Source organism: Anastrepha ludens, chromosome 3, assembly GCF_028408465.1.
Source record: "Anastrepha ludens isolate Willacy chromosome 3, idAnaLude1.1, whole genome shotgun sequence".
Classification (NCBI taxonomy): Eukaryota; Metazoa; Arthropoda; class Insecta; order Diptera; family Tephritidae; genus Anastrepha; species Anastrepha ludens.
The window spans coordinates 63,869,473-63,886,764 of NC_071499.1; the positions used below are offsets into that span (position 1 = coordinate 63,869,473).

At 37.9% G+C, this 17,292-nt stretch overlaps 3 protein-coding genes across 4 annotated transcripts; all 3 read left to right on the plus strand.

Moving 5' to 3' along the window:
- Window positions 1–1,145: 1,145 nt before the first annotated feature.
- On the plus strand, window positions 1,146–4,787 carry LOC128858093 (annexin B10-like). Its single transcript, XM_054094058.1, has 4 exons — window positions 1,146–1,237; window positions 1,346–2,054; window positions 2,169–2,350; window positions 4,514–4,787. The coding sequence occupies exons 1-4, from the start codon at window positions 1,226–1,228 to the stop codon at window positions 4,568–4,570; spliced, it is 960 nt and encodes a 319-aa protein (XP_053950033.1). The 5' UTR covers window positions 1,146–1,225; the 3' UTR covers window positions 4,571–4,787.
- LOC128858092 (annexin B10-like) lies at window positions 1,146–16,445 on the plus strand. 2 transcript variants are annotated; one of them, XM_054094057.1, is made up of 4 exons: window positions 1,146–1,237; window positions 13,445–14,153; window positions 14,269–14,450; window positions 15,835–16,445. In XM_054094057.1, the coding sequence occupies exons 1-4, from the start codon at window positions 1,226–1,228 to the stop codon at window positions 15,889–15,891; spliced, it is 960 nt and encodes a 319-aa protein (XP_053950032.1). In that variant the 5' UTR covers window positions 1,146–1,225; the 3' UTR covers window positions 15,892–16,445. The 2 variants fall into 2 exon arrangements, with proteins under 2 accessions (XP_053950032.1, XP_053950031.1); XM_054094056.1 differs by lacking the exon at window positions 1,146–1,237 and adding an exon at window positions 13,173–13,367.
- On the plus strand, window positions 5,849–10,814 carry LOC128858094 (annexin B10-like). The gene is made up of 4 exons (XM_054094059.1): window positions 5,849–5,989; window positions 6,097–6,805; window positions 6,920–7,101; window positions 10,538–10,814. Exons 1-4 carry the CDS (start codon window positions 5,978–5,980, stop codon window positions 10,592–10,594), a joined length of 960 nt encoding a protein of 319 aa, XP_053950034.1. The 5' UTR covers window positions 5,849–5,977; the 3' UTR covers window positions 10,595–10,814.
- Window positions 16,446–17,292: the final 847 nt, after the last annotated feature.

Here is a 17,292-nt window from a genome sequence, read left to right on the forward strand (position 1 = left end):
TCGTATAGTGCGCTATGTGGTCTAGGATCGTGATTGGGCCACGGAAGTCGTTTGCAACTGCATTTTTGCCTATTATTGATGATGGTCTCACACGTCACACTGCCACCGAAACAATGAAGTTATTGCAAACCAAATTTCACAATCGCATAATTTCCCGAAATTCAACTGTTAATTTGCCGCGCCGATTTATCACCATTTGATAATTTTATGTTGGACTATGTTAAAGAAAGAGTCTATACGGAGTCTATATCGAATCGATTGTAGTTTTAAAACTCAAAATCCGTGACGTGATAAGCGAAATGGAAAAAAGAGATTAAAAATTTTGTTGAAAGAATCGACATCCGTATTTATGGTAGTGGTGAACATCTGGACGATATCATATTTCATTTATACTAATTCTCAAACCTCTTCTAATACATTACAAATTTGAATAATCTTTATGTTGTTTAAAAAATTCTTCTTGAAAACCCCTTTACAACGACTTTTAATCTAATGAATTTTTCTTGTCTTATACAATATTTTTTTAAATAGTGCGTTGAATATTACTTTTCTTTAAGTTAATGACATAAAATTTCCTTTAATACGAAACTGCTTTCAACATTTTCAAATATTTTATAAAATATTCAAGATATTCGAAATACATGCGGTTTACTAATAGTTATGTCCCGAATTTTATACGCATCTGATTCAAAGTAATTTATATTACCATCAAGGGCGGGCTGCGGTTACTTATGGTAAGGAATTTCGGTTATTTCTCCATACAAGCGCTCCACCCAAATATTGAAAAGGCGACTTTCTTACCTCCAATATGAGACAACATTAAAAGTAAAACAACAAACTGAAAGAGTCGACTATCATTTTATTGGTGTGTGTAATAATTGCATTTTTAATAAGAACGTCTCTGTATGTATGAACGTATTCAAACACAAATTTTTTGTATATAGTCTATGCACTGGCTGAGCGAATCATCACTTCTATCATATCTTTCTTATGCACTCGCTGAGCGAATCATTACTACTATCATATCTCTCGTGTGCATATGAGAGAGGATTCATTCAACGTGCGAGCTGTTAAATGAAAGTGACTGAAATTTAGTCGTTTTGTGACTGTGGAGAAATAAACAATTGACGAGATATTTACGTATTTTGCATACCTTAAATAATTTACCTCAAATAACAATAAATATATAAATATTTATTAATACAAACTCATTCCAATTAGTACAATGGATTACACTGTGAGTAAAAAAGTAATCTTTTTAAAGCTAAATTCTATGCTAATATTGATTTTATATCCAACATTTTTCGCGTATGGTATGCGTCATCATAATTTTCATCGCTATTAGCCAACTCCCACTGTAGTTCCCGCTGCCCCATTCGATGCCTCCGCAGATGCACAGGCGTTACGAGCCGCCATGAAAGGTTTCGGAACGGATGAGGAGGAAATCATCAATTTACTCACTGCTCGATCGAATGCACAGAGACAACAAATTAAGGCACAGTTTGAGACGGAATTCGGGCGAGACTTAACCGATGACTTAAAGAGTGAATTGGGTGGTAAATTTGAAGACGTCATTGTTGCTTTAATGACGCCGCCCGTTGAGTATTTATGTAAGCAGCTGCATGAGGCAATGGCCGGCATGGGTACAGATGAGACAACACTTGTCGAAATACTCTGCACAAAAACCAATGAGGAAATGCACGAAATTGTTGCAGCTTATGAGACACAATACGGTCGTCCCTTAGCGGAGCAAATGTGTAGTGAAACGTCTGGCTTCTTTCGACGTCTGTTGACATTGATTGTGACAGGCGTGCGTGATCCGGTGGGTACTGTGGATCCAAATAAAGCGCGCGAGGATGCTGAAGCGCTTTATGCGGCGGGTGAAGCAAAGCTCGGCACCGACGAGGAGGTCTTCAATCGCATTATGACACATAGCAGTTTCGCGCAATTACGGCTCATCTTCGACGAATACAAAGAACTCTCGGGTCAGACTATTGAACAAGCGATCAAGCATGAAATGGATGGAGGGCTGCACGATGCAATGATTGCAATTGGTGAGTGGAAACATTTTAAATGCGTTAGTCATCTATGAGTTAAATCTTTTTTATGTTCATCTACTTGTTGGCATTACATCAATGAATTGCGCACTATTTTCAATTCATATGTAGTTGAATGCGTACAATCACCGGCCGCCTTTTTCGCCAATCGCCTTTTCCAAGCCATGGATGGTGCCGGTACAAATGATGCTACTCTCATTCGCATAATTGTCAGTCGTTCTGAAATTGATTTGGGTACCATTAAAGATGAGTTTGAGCGCATTTACAATCGTACCTTGTACAGTGCCGTTGTGGTAAGTAAATCTTCTAATAATAATGCCACGCCATTTAGTATCTAGTTTCAGGAAGTGTACTCAATTAAATTGCTATAAGAAGTGAAAATTTCTAAGTACTTAGATCTGATGATTCATTATACACTTTTTTACAATGTGATGTTGCTCTAACATAATTCGGGTGGGAAATTTTGCCACACAAAAACCTAATTAGTTGCAATTTGTTATTTGTGTGGTGAAAGACGCAAGTGACGATTTTTTTTAGAACAACCGTTCAGGGAAACAGCTACTTGGCTTTATACCTTCAATATAGATAAGCCTACCCTGTGCAGATTTGAATGCAGCCGAATATGAAAACGATTGCAAAACTCTAGCAAACTCACTGGGCTCTTATTAGCACTTAACGCAAGCCTGGGTCCCAAGTAAAATAGTAGTAAAATGTTTTACGATGTCAGTCTCGTTTTTATTACATCTCGTTTTTTAGACAATTTTTTTAAGCAAAGAGGACTCAGTTACACTCGTAAGAAGAAAGCGGCTAGTATGGGATTCTGTGGACCAAGCTGTAAAAATTCGTTACCAATGAGCGATTAACCTACCGCATTGCAAGCGCAGATACGTGGCATATAAGTAAAACTTCTACTTCGAATAGCATCTGTATTTTGTCAGACGGACAGGCTGCCCTCTGTGCACTACAGTCTCAAACTATCTAAAAACGTTGAGGAACGCTTCACTGACCTCAATAATCTGGCAGCAAAGAACACCATCTTGTTGGTTAAGAAGATAATGACGGCAACGAACAGGCAGACTGCCTAGCGAAATTAGGCGCTACATAAAAATTCATGAACTAGAATCCTTCTGCGAGCTTAAGAAAACCCACTTAGGGAAATTGTCTACGACTGGGACAACACGGAATTCATACTACACTGGATGGAATGTCGAGGACAGGGGTAGGCAAGACAATTTATCCTGCCCTCTATAGGAGTGTCAAGTAGGCTCTTAAATCTAGATAGAGAGAACCTTAGGAACTCTCTCTGGATATTATACATAACATTCTAATCTATGTTATAGTTCCGGTAGGACTAGTAGAATCAAGAGTGTTTCGCTTTTACGAGTTGAGCGAGGAACTACGGTGGCACATCCTCTACTAACGCGCAGCTCTCGTAAGAAGAAAACTCACTTACCCGGGTAGTGTGGCCCTGATCTATTGGTTATATGGAACAAAAGCACGAGGAAGTACTGAAATTCATGAGAAGCCTTACACTATACATAGACTCGCGGTCAAGCACCAATGGTGGCAGTGCGCTATGGCCCAATAAATAACTGGACTGGACTAGAACTTTGATATGCTTACTTATTTAAAAGTTTTTTTAAATACTTATTTCATCTCTTTGTTTTTCTGAATCTACACTATGTGAGGTTGGGTTAAGTTAGATGAGATCGTTGTCACAATGATAAGAGGTAGGCCACCTTGATGGGACTTCTAGATTGGTTCATTGTGGCACCATTAAATGGCCAACGAGATAGAGGATAGAGGAGTAGCTGAGGAATCTAGAATAGAGCACACTTCTTAAGCACAAACACTTCTTGAAACTTGATAAAATGGTGTGGTTCAAGTACATATTTGCCATTTAGTCAACCTTCTGAAATACATAAATATCTTTTTCCTTTCGTTTTACATACTTTTTATTGTTGTGTTGTTTGTTGATTGTACCGCTATATAGGATGTAAGTATTCGACCAACTAAAATAATTATAGATTGTTTTGCTAAATGTAATGTAACCGAAATCCTAAATTCTAACACCTCCTGCGGTCTAAAAAATTCACTTGTTGCATGCAACCGCTTTTATAAATACTAAAATAAAAAAAATTAAAATAGAATTTGGTAAATAAAAAAATTTTAAAATTTCACGTGAATTGGTTTTTCACCTTATACTTATATATACTTATACATTAGGCCGGAGCGATTTTTATGAACTTCAAATTTTCGATACGGTGCCGTGAAAATTGTGTAATTTCAACGACGTGGTATCGTTTGCCAAATCGCACAGGCCTGATATGCATACACACACATACATTCGCCTAACGTTTACCACATAGTCGTACATGTGTACAAATTTATGTATAATTTTACTTTATTATATTTAAATATTTATTAAAGTTTTAATTTTACAAAAATATTTGCAGTCGGAGACTTCTGGCGACTACAAAAATGCCTTGACTGCGCTTCTGGGTGGAGCTTAAGTGGCGTTGATATTTCCTTAACTTCTTCGATACAAACCGTTTGATGTGTTTTTAGTCAATTGATTTTATGCAATATTAACAACGCACGTGCATGGTAACTTATACAAGTATTGTGGATGCTAAATATATTTATTAATGTAGACAAACGTGACACTTAAAACCATAAACTAGTAAAGTTGTAATTTTTGTTGCAAATAAAGGTATTTTAACTTTTCTAACTCCAAATGTTTCATTATGAGTAGAGATGGGCCCAACAGCAACTTACAAAAGTACAAGGTGCCACAAAATTAATCACCCTATCGGAAGGTTTATAATTTTTGCAAATGACGTAATACGTCAATCATATTTGACAGTTGCGAACTAGGCAGCTGCCAATTCAAAAAAGAAAGAAATGGAGCGCGTCGAGGTCAACATAAAGATTTCCATAACTCAACGTAATTTTCTGTTTATTTAGTAAAAAGGCTATTGAACTAAATTGGATGATTAATTTTGCGTCTCATTGCATATTGAAAATATACGTAATCAGTTTTTTATACACACTAACGAAATTAACTCGTATACATTTTTTGTTTTGTCTTATTTCTCTCGTTTAAGTTGAATTTTGAGCTTTAGTGCATTATGATAGAATTTTAGTGTAAATATTTTTGCAGTCCATTTTAACTCGTTATGAATTTTTCTTGTCTTGTACTTTTTTAAGTAATGCGTTGCATATTATTATTATTATTATTATTTTTTTTTTTTTTTTTTTTTTTTGAAGTTAATCAAATAAAATTATGAGACTGCATTCAACATTTTCAAATATTTTATAAAATATTCAAGATAAAGTATTCGAAATACAAATACGGTTTACTAATAGTTATGCCCCTAATTTTATATGCATCACATTCAAAGTAATTTGTATTACCGTCAAGTACGGGCTGCGTTTACTTATGGTAAGGAATTTCGGTAATTTTCTCCATACAAGTTCTCCACCCAAATATTGAAGAGGCGACTTTCTTACCTACAATACAACATTAAAAGTAAAACAACAAACCTACGAGACAACATTAAAAGTAAAACAACAAACTGAACGAGTCGACTATCATTTTATTGGTGTGTAATACAATAATTGCATTTTTAATAAGAACGTCTGTGTATGTATGAACGTATAGTACATAAATACAAATTTGTTGTATGTAGTATATGCCCTGGCTGAGAGAATCATCACTACTATCATATCATTCGTGTGCATATGAGAGAGGATTCATTCAACGTGCGAGCTGTTAAATGAAAGTGACTGAAATTTAGTCGTTTTGTGACTGTGGAGAAATAAACAATTGACGAAATATTTACGTATTTTGCATACCTTAAATAACAATAAATATCTATATAAATATTTATTAATACAAACTCATTCCAATTTGTACAATGGATTATACAGTAAGTAAATAAGTAGTCTTTTTAAAGCTTAATTCTATGCTAATATTGATTTTATATCCAACATTTTTCGCGTATGGTATGCGTCATCATAATTTTCATCGCATTAGCCAACTCCCACTGTAGTTCCCGCTGCCCCATTCGATGCCTCCGCAGATGCACAGGCGTTACGAGCCGCCATGAAAGGTTTCGGAACGGATGAGGAGGAAATCATCAATTTACTCACTGCTCGTTCGAATGCACAGAGACAACAAATTAAGGCACGGTTTGAAACAGAATTCGGGCGTGACTTAATCGATGACTTGAAGAGTGAATTGGGTGGTAAATTTGAAGACGTCATTGTTGCTTTAATGACGCCGCCCGTTGAGTATTTATGTAAGCAGCTGCATGAGGCAATGGCCGGCATGGGTACAGATGAGACAGCACTTGTCGAAATACTTTGCACAAAAACCAACGAGGAAATGCGGGAAATTGTGGCAGCTTATGAAGCAAAATACGATCGCCCCTTGGCGGAGCAAATGTGTGGTGAAACGTCGGGCTTCTTTCGACGTCTGTTGACATTGATTGTGACAGGCGTTCGTGATCCGGTGGGTACTGTGGATCCAAATAAAGCGCGCGAGGATGCAGAAGCGCTTTATGCGGCGGGTGAAGCAAAGCTCGGCACCGACGAGGAGGTCTTCAATCGCATTATGACACATAGCAGTTTCGCGCAATTACGGCTCATCTTCGACGAATACAAAGAACTCTCGGGTCAGACTATTGAACAAGCGATCAAGCATGAAATGGATGGAGGGCTGCACGATGCAATGATTGCAATTGGTGAGTGGAAACATTTTAAATGCGTTAGTCATCTATGAGTTAAATCTTTTTTATGTTCATCTACTTGTTGGCATTACATCAATGAATTGCGCACTATTTTCAATTCATATGTAGTTGAATGCGTACAATCACCGGCCGCCTTTTTCGCCAATCGCCTTTTCCAAGCCATGGATGGTGCCGGTACAAATGATGCTACTCTCATTCGCATAATTGTCAGTCGTTCTGAAATTGATTTGGGTACCATTAAAGATGAGTTTGAGCGCATTTACAATCGTACCTTGTACAGTGCCGTTGTGGTAAGTAAATAATCTAATAATAATCCCACACCATTTAATATCCAGTTTCAAGAAGTGTACTGAATTAAATTGCTATTAAAAAGACAAAAGTTCTAAGTTTTGGTAAAGCCAACATTTTACACCCAATACAAATTATTTGGTCACCATAGGAGAGGGAAAACAACTATTTAGTTAGTAACCGCTGCTTTTAATTTCGTATACTCGGTACCGATGTCACCAAATAATTGCCTGATTTCAAGCATATAAATACTTTGGACCCGAAAGGAAATGGGCTACTTTAGAAAAAATAAAAGTTTTTTCTAATAGCGTTCGGCCCTCGGTAGATAATAGCAAATCACTGAGTGTATTCTACATAAAAAAACCATTTGCCATTCAGAGTCGACCTAAAACTGTAGATCCCCCCATTTGTTGAAAAACATTAAAGCGTATACCACATGGAGGAGGAGCTTGGCCAAACACCAAATAAAGGGTGCGAGCGTCAAATATACATACATATACATATATGTATATATATATATATATATATATATATATATATGAATATACGTATTTCACAGATTTTAATATGAAATATGTACTTCGACCTGATAATATATTATGCATTTTTCGCAATACTATATCCACACCTTATAGATTCTCATAACATCTTTATAGCCTTTCCAATCTTCTGCGAAACATGTTTTCTTTGCCTCATTAAACGCGCTTTTGCTTGTTTTTTGAAGCTTGCTTAGTTCTACCTTCCACCATTTAGGCTTGGTTTTACTCCTCAGTTTTCTTATGGGGCAGGCTTCAGCTAAGGCAGCATTCATGCTGTAGGTAATCTCGCCAACCAAATTTTCTAGTCCTTCTATGCTATATGGTACAACAGATGGACATGTTCCTAGGGTAACATCTACATACAATGTACATACTTTCCCAGTCTGTTTTCCTGATATTTCTAACAGGCTTAGGTTTCGGTAGATTTTTACTAACCTCAAACGAGATATATCTATGATCAGAGAAGGAATGTTCTTCCAAAACTTTTCAGCTCCTAATTCTGTTAATAATGGAGTCAAAAGCAAAAGTAGCGTCTAACACTCCCAGTCTATTACTTATGACAAAAGTAGGGGTTATTGCCTTTAGTACAAATCTGTAGATTAGTTCCTATCAGATAATCAAAGAGACACTCATCTCTATCGTTAGTATCAGTGCTGCCCCATATCACGTGATCACTTGAAATGGCTATTCTATAAAGATCAGTTGTTCTCTGATCGGCACAAGCGATGAGCTTCACGTGGCTCTGATGCCATCCACACATGAGATCAAAGAGGATATTGGTGTGTACACAGTAAATATATGTAACCTTGCCTTTACCATACGGAACCAAGCTGTTTCCCTCTCTCTTTCAAATGGCCTAACATGTGAGGATCATTTGCACTGGTCTAGAAACGAGTTTCAAAACCTACATGAATATCTTGGAACATATTTCGTGCCTCCCAAACAAAGCCATGCGGTTGGTAAACACCCACAAAGCCTACGAACTTCATAAGCACAAACGACCAAGAAGCTCTTTGTATCTTAATAACACGTATGTAATACATAGCTTCAGACACCCTAAGGAGCCCTAGATAGTTCATGGTAGCAGAATTTATAATAATTAAAACATCGACTACACAAGTTTTATTCAAACAACATACAAAGGCAGAAGCAATACTTCCTATAGAAGAACTCGGGTAGGAGGTTTCACCACACAAACACCTAATTATTCCAATCTGTTATTTATGTGGTGAAAGTGGGAAGTTTTAGTTAGATAAACCATTTAGGACTACAGTTGCTCGACTTTATACCTTCAATACAGGTAAGCCGTGCAGATTTGAATGCAGCCGATTAGGTTTTACTCGAAAAACCTTTAGCTTTATACAGGGCGCCCGGTGCTAGAATTAGGGATTAAAAGCTAAATTAAAAAATAATTACTAATGACAAAAGTTTATTTCCATACCTATTACAAAGATATTGCGGATTTCATTTCACGCGCGGATTTCATTTTTTTTTTAATTATTTCCTCGAAATAAATATTGGCCGTTGTGTAGGACTAGTATGGACCCTCGCTTAGTCCAAGCGGCACTTTTTCCACCCATATTCCATCAAGGGAGGAGTGGACTGGGTGCAACACTAGGGGATAAAGCTTGGTGAACCTGTTCGCGGATGGCTCGAAGTTGGACGGTAGGGTTGGAAAAGAAGTATTCTGTAAAGAGCTCCCCACCAGACTCAAATTCAGCTTACCAGATCACTGCAGTGTGTTCCAAGCAGAGGTAGCCGCAATCAAAGAAGCTGCTGATTGGCTACTTACTTTTGTAATAACTGTTAAGAAGGTAAATATTTACTCCGATAGCCAAGCGGCAATTAGAGCCCTGGGCTCTTTTATGGTGCACTCGACACTGGTCGAGGAATGCCTGGTTTCACAATCGATCGCTTTCGAATTCTTCGACATACGGCTAATCTGGGTACCTGGTCATAATGGCATTGCGGGAAACTGCGAAGCGGACGAGCTGGCCAGACCAGGGACCTGTGAGGTAGTGTCTCCGCGAAAGGATCAGGATCCCCTTGACAACCTGCGCTCTACTACTGGAAAGATGGGCTTCGCGTCAACTCAGCGATCGCTGGGCAAGTACGCCAACTTGTAAAGTAAATCCTTCTGGTCATGTGTGAATGGAGGCGTTCGAGGGATATCTGAGGATGGCAACATCTCAGCTCTCAAATTTCGTAGGAGTCGTCACGGGGCACTATCCGTGACGTATATTTGCCGTGAGACTCCGAATTATTTCTAGTCCTTTTTGTGTCAACTGTATGGAGGATGAGATGGAATCATCTCAGAACCTTCTCCTTAGTTAGGGAGAAACTTTTAATTTAAAACAATTACATTACACTTCTTGAAACTTATTTGTCATTTAGTCAACCCTCTAAAATACATAAATATGTTTTTCCTTTCGTTTTCCATACTTTTTTATTGTTGTGTTGTTTGTTGATTGTACCGCTATATAGGATGTAAGTATTCGACCACCTGAAATAATTATCGCTTGTTTTGCTAAATGTAATGTAACCGAAATTCTAAATTCTAACATCTCGTGCGGCCTAAAAAATTCACTTGTTGCATGCAACCGCTTTTATAAATACTAAAAGAAAAAAATTAAAATAAAATTAGATAAATAAAAAAACATTTGACCATATACTTGGGCATTAGGCCGGCGCGATTTAATTTCGATACAGTGCCGTCAAAATTGTGTAATTTCAACGACGTGGATCGTTTGCCGAATCGCGCAGGCCTGATATGCATACACACACATACATTCGCCTAACGTTTACCACATAGTCGTACATGTGTACAAATTTATGTATAATTTTACTTTATTACATTTAAATATTTATTAAAGTTTTAATTTTACAAAAATATTTGCAGTCGGAGACTTCTGGCGACTACAAAAATGCCTTGACTGCGCTGCTGGGTGGAGCTTAAGTGGCGTTGATATTTCCTTAACTGCTCCGATACAAACCGTTTGATGTGTTTTTAGTCAATAGATTTTTATGCAATATTAACAACGCACGTGCATGGTAACTTATACAAGTATTGTGGACGCTTAATATATTTATTAATGTAGACAAACTTGACACTTAAAACCATAAACTAGTAAAGTTGTAATTTTTGTTGCAAATAAAGGCATTTTAACTTTTATAACTCCAAATGTTTCATTACGACTTCGGCCTCCGCTATGTACGGCTTTAAGGTAACTTACAAAAGAGAAGGTGGCGCAAAATTAATCTCTCGACTCCGAACTTCAAATATTTTTATGAGGAGCTTTTTCATGGCAGAAATACACTGGAAAGTGTGCCATTACCTGCCGAGGGGCAACAGCTATTACAAAAAACGTTTTCTTCATTTTGATGTTTCACGAAGTTTCGAACCTACGTTCTGTCTGTGAATTCCGAATGGTAGTCACGCACCAATCCATTCGGCTACGGCGGTCGATATATATATATCAATATACAAAATAGAGTTTTTAAAAACTCGAATTTTTCACAAAATAAGCCCACAACGAGAGTGTCGATTTTGGGACATATTAGCTTATTGTTGCCGTTGTAACAACACTGAAAAATTACCCAAATATTTTTTAGTGAACGTTGCTGAAGTGACAATTCTTGGTCGGGTATAAAAATGGAGTCACTTCCGGTTAATTAAAATGAGTGTTCGATCCCAAAATCAGTCATGAAATATCAAAACAATAAAAATTCATCCCGAAAACGGTCACTCAGAAAAATGCAATGGTATATCCCATACTATTATACATTTCTGACATGAAAATAATTATCTGAAGTCTTTCCAGTGATGAGTCACATTTGGTTTCGCCGCGTTTCAACCAAACCTAAAAAATGTATATAATGCTTAAAACCTCAACCTTAACCTAAACCTAGAATCTTAAGAATTTTATACTTTGATTTTCAGAATAAATTTGCTATGAGAGTACCCATGGGAAAGGAGTGAGAAATTACCGGTAGCCTAACCCAAGGTCCGCTGCAATGTTTACAGATGTTTGAAAGCTAAAAGACAGATATTGGGTATTGTTATTCATTTAAGCCTGACCCTGTGCCTACCTGAACATTGTATTGACTTTCCAACTGAGCTGTTACCACTAAAGTGCTAACCCGAGTTGGTTCAAAATTTCTTGTAATCTTATATAACCTTTTACAATTAATTCAGATATCTGACCGTCAAGCTTCCAAGCTTCTATTAAATCATTTCAATTAAATTAGGCCCTTAACGAGTTGGACGCGAAATGTACCACGAGCTTTTTAGTGGAACCTGGACACAAGGGCGTACCCGAAAACTGCGTCGCGGATGAGCCTTCGTGGAACTCCACTCTAAGTGCAAGCTTTCCACACTTTTCTCTTACTCGAAAGTACGGACTTGGATTGACTGTTTTTCAAAGAGCGAATGAGGTAAATGAGTGGTGGCCCCTGCTTGTAAGGTAACAAGACAAATTTGACCAAAAGCTGGAGAAAATCTATATCTTCATGGTTAGTGGTTGTGGCCAACAAACACCAGATGATACATATATATATACATATATATATATATATATATATAATTGGCACGTACACCCTTTTTGGGTGTTTGGCCGAGCTCCTCCTCCTATTTGTGGTGTGCGTCTTGATGTTGTTCCACAAGTGGAGGGACCTACACAGTTTTAAGCCGACTCCGAACGGCAGATAGTTTTAGAGGAGCTTTTTCATGGCAGAAATACACTCGGAGGTTTGCCATTGCCTGCCGAGGGGCGACCGCTATTAGAAAAATGTTTTTCTTAATTGAGATTCGAACCGACGTTCTCGCTCTGAATTGCGAATGATAGTCAGGCACCAACCCATTCGGCTACGGCGGCCGATACATATACACAACTTTAAAGATGAACTATCCATCAATTGATCTTATCGCAGCTACGGAGATGAGGAGGAAATGGAGAGTATTTAATACTGTCTCCGTTACTGTCCCTGTCGAGCCAAGGAGCAACAACTTTTTCTGTACAATTAAATCTTCGAATATTTTGAAAATCTGAACGTAGCGAACCACTACATTACCGATTAAGAGAAAGTAAAGAAAAATCGGCACCGGGCCAACCGGTTTAAGTATGTTTCCAAACGGGACGTGTGAACGGCAGCCATCTTCAACTAATCTAACTTAACAGAAATGCTTTTGTTGTCAAGTTACTTGAGGGAAGGAGGTTCGGTAACTTTTCCATTCAAGCGCGCAACCAAAATATTGAATAGGTGACTTTTCTTATAAACCAAATGAGAAAAAAATGAAAGTAGAATAAACGTATTTAAAAGTAAAACATAAAACTGAAAGCGTCGACTATCATTTTATTGGTGTGTGTAATAATTGCACTTTTAGCAACAAAGTATACGTATGCATGAATATACACTTGTTCTCACATCATTTGTAGTATATGCCCTGGCTGAGAGAATCATCACTACTATCATATCTTTCGTGTGCATATGAGAGAGAATTCATTCAACGTGCGAGCTGTTAAGTGAAAGTCATTGAAATTCAGTCGTTTTATGACTTTTGAGAAGTAAACAAGAGCTGAGAAATATAATATACATACTTACTTGATATAGAATAATTAATTTTACCCATAACTCGAATTATTTTTAGTACATATATGAAAATTTAAATATTAATAAATATATAAACAGAAATCAGCCAACGCATTTCAATTATTACAATGGATTACAGAGTGAGTAAATCGGCTAGAATATAATGTTGTGGTCATATTGATTTTGTATGCGTCATCATATTTTTCATCGCTATTAGCTAACTCCCACTGTTGTGCCCGCCGCCCCATTCGATGCCTCCGCAGATGCACAGGCGTTACGAGCCGCCATGAAAGGTTTCGGAACGGATGAGGAGGAAATCATCAACTTACTCACTGCTCGTTCGAATGCACAGAGACAACAAATTAAGGCACGGTTTGAAACAGAATTCGGGCGTGACTTAATCGATGACTTGAAGAGTGAACTGAGTGGTAAATTCGAAGACGTGATCGTTGCATTAATGATGCCGCCAATAGAGTATTTATGTAAGCAGCTGCATAAGGCAATGGCCGGCATGGGCACAGATGAAGACACACTTGTCGAAATACTTTGCACAAAAACAAATGAAGAAATGCGTGAAATTGTGGCAGCTTATGAGGCAAAATACGATCGCCCCTTGGCGGAGCAAATGTGTAGTGAAACGTCTGGCTTCTTTCGACGTCTGTTGACATTGATTGTGACAGGCGTGCGTGATCCGGTGGGTACTGTGGATCCAAATAAAGCGCGCGAGGATGCTGAAGCGCTTTATGCGGCGGGTGAAGGACAACTCGGCACTGACGAAGGGGTATTCAATCGTATTATGTCGCACAGCAGCTTCGCGCAATTACGGCTCATCTTCGACGAATACAAAGAGCTCTCCGGTCAGACCATTGAACAAGCGATTAAGCATGAGATGAGTGGATCACTGCACGATGCAATGATTGCAATTGGTGAGTGGACAATTGTTAAATGCTTCAGTCATCTATGAATTAAATGTGTTTTGAGTTCATACTACTTGTTGGCATTACATCAATTAATTGCGGACTATTTTCAATTCATATGTAGTTGAATGCGTTCAATCACCCGCCACGTTTTTCGCCAATCGCCTATACCAAGCCATGGATGGTGCCGGTACAAATGATGCTACTCTCATTCGCATAATTGTCAGTCGTTCTGAAATTGATTTGGGTACCATTAAAGATGAGTTTGAGCGCATTTACAATCGTACCTTGTACAGTGCCGTTAAGGTAAGTAAAACCTCTAATAATAATAATGCCACGCAATTTAATATCTAGTTGCAGAAAGTGTACTGAATTAAATTGCTATAAAAATTAAAAATTCTAAGTAAGAGGGGTAGATTAAAAAATTGGAAGATCCAACGAAAACAATTAATTGGGCTTGGGATGATATGGCACAATGTTCGTACATGGATTAAGACTGAACTGATGGCAATAATGGAACCCAAAACACTGGTACAGTGTGATGCGATATCTGAAGATGATATCTACATTTTCACTGATAGCCAAGCGGCGATAACATCCCTCGTAAAGCAGTCGATAAATTCCAAGGTAGCCATGAAATGCCGCACACCTCTTAAAGAGGTGACTAAGTCATTTGACCTAAAGTTAACATGGGTTCCTGGCCATTGTGGCATTGAGGGTAATTGCTGAGCCATTGAACCAGGGAGACTAGGCACCAAGTTGACTGAGTACACAGACAATGGCATAGACACACCCTGACAAACAACTCTCAATGCTAAACGCACAGAATCTCTGCTAAGAAAATTTAAGCTTAGCTTTACCAGACTGATTCCCGTTATAAGGGGGCACTGGCATCCACGCCCAGATGATGGGTGTGCAAACACATGGTTTCTGCAGAAGCTGTATAGATGAGGAAAAGGAAGAAACGATCTCGCACCTTCTGTGCCATTGTCCTACTCTATCAAGACGTAGATTTACCATTTTAGGTAGACAATCCCTTAATGAATTGGAAGATCTCAGTACTGTGGAAATCAGGGATCTTCTAAAATTTTTGAAAAGTACACACTGGTTTTAGGAAATATAAGGACAAGTTCCCCACACGGCATTAGAATGGGATATGAGTCTGAGTATGTCCCACAGTGGGCAACCCCTTCAACCCAACCTAACATAAGTACCACTCATAAAATAATCTAAAATTATTCTATGGTTTACCTTGAACCGTTTTTCAATTTCTTACTTTCTTTCCTTTTTGCCTATTTTCCCTTACTTCCGAATTGCATCAATGGATTAAGTACCATTCGAAATCAGTTGTCAAACTTTACCTAACCTTTCATTATTGGATTTTGGGCCAAATACTGGTCAGTTTAAGATAAAACAAAACAAATGTTTCTATAAGTTTTTCATAACTTTTTTGGTTCAAATATTTTAAAAAAGTTTTTTGCAAAGCTCAACATACATTTAATTTTTTTTAAATGTGCTCAAATAAGTGCTCGGAATTATTCCTCTAACTTTTTATGGAGAGACAAAATCTCGTGTAAGAATTTTGGGGGAGGCTCGAAATCTCCAACGACTCAATTTTTGGTTTTTTGCGTCTTAGTTTTTGTATAGCATTATAGTGAAGTAAATATTGAATTTTGATCTTTTTTTGCAGTCGGAGACTTCTGGGGACTACAAAAGAGCCTTGTGTGCGATTCTGGGTGGAGTTTAAGTGACGGTGACATTTCTTTAAATTCTTCGAGAAAATATTATAGAAGTCAAATATATTACAGACCCGCCAGGATGAATTCGTGGCGTCCGCTCCGATAAGGTGTTCGACTAATATATTGTGTAAAACACAAAATAATGCCACAATAAAAGTGTTCTTATATATAAACAAATCAGCTGTTCTGTTGTTGTTCTTGTGGCAGCATAAACATTCCTCATACATGTACGGGGAATACTGCTGGAGTGACAGTTCTTGGCCGGATATAAATCCGGGTCGTTCCGGTAATGTAGAACTGACTGTCGAGGGAACCGCTGTTCTGTATTGTAGGTTGCCTACATTGTTTTTGTGCCAAACGTATGGCAAAGTAGAGAGTTGACTTTGTCCAATCCAAAAAGATATACAGCACGAACGTGGAACATCCATGGAGTCTCTATATAACATAAATACAGACAATCAGATCGGCTGTCGCAGCGGACACCACCGACTCATTCTGGCGGTCCTATTAAAGTAGAAAATCTGTAAACTTCAAAATATAAAATAATAATGTTGTAGTTTTTATTAAACTTTTTATTAAAAAAAAATCAACCGTAGTTTTTGTTCTGCAATTTTTTTAAATAGAAATGGAATGAAATTATAAAGGACGAGTGAAAAAATATCGGGAACTGATGTCTGAAATATTAAAATACTAAAGATAAACGATAAGAAACTACGTCATCAAGACTATCAAGTTGCTCCGGTAAAAATGTAAGTAGGTAAGTACCGGCTAAGGCAGACTCCATTTGATAGAGCGAATGCAACAGAACCCACTTGTGAGATAATTATATAAAAGCTGATTATTACTGATAATGGTTGGGCCAATAGCCCCCCACTGTCTCTTATAAATACACAGATGGTCTTCCCATCCAATTACGTGACTTTTGTCGTAGCTGCAGAGAGGAGAAAGAACTGAAGATGGTTGAACACCATACCTGTCGCTGCTCAGTTCTAACCAAGAATAGCATCCACGTAGTGTGGAACGGTAACCACTGTCACCTAAGTCAATCTAATAGAATTGTTGTGCTTGCCTTGAGTAAGGCCTGGCTTGAATGACCATGTAAAGAGGGGGTTAGTTTTTTGTGCGAGGCTTGTTAACTGTATCATGGTGAAGTCGATAGCTCATCAGTCCATCGATTACAGTGCTAGATGCTGAATCTAGCAGTATACTTATCCCTGTCAGTGTTATGTGGATCATAGGTCATCTTCGTCTAGCTCATCTAACGGTAGGCCCAGGAAACTCGCTGCTTCGACAGGTTAGGTCCAGAAGAAAAGTGGTGTTAGATGAGTGGTCTAACTAGTCCATCGCTCCGCTTGGTGGTTCATATCATTACACCTAGTCTTAAAAACTAACAAGTAATATTTTTTTAA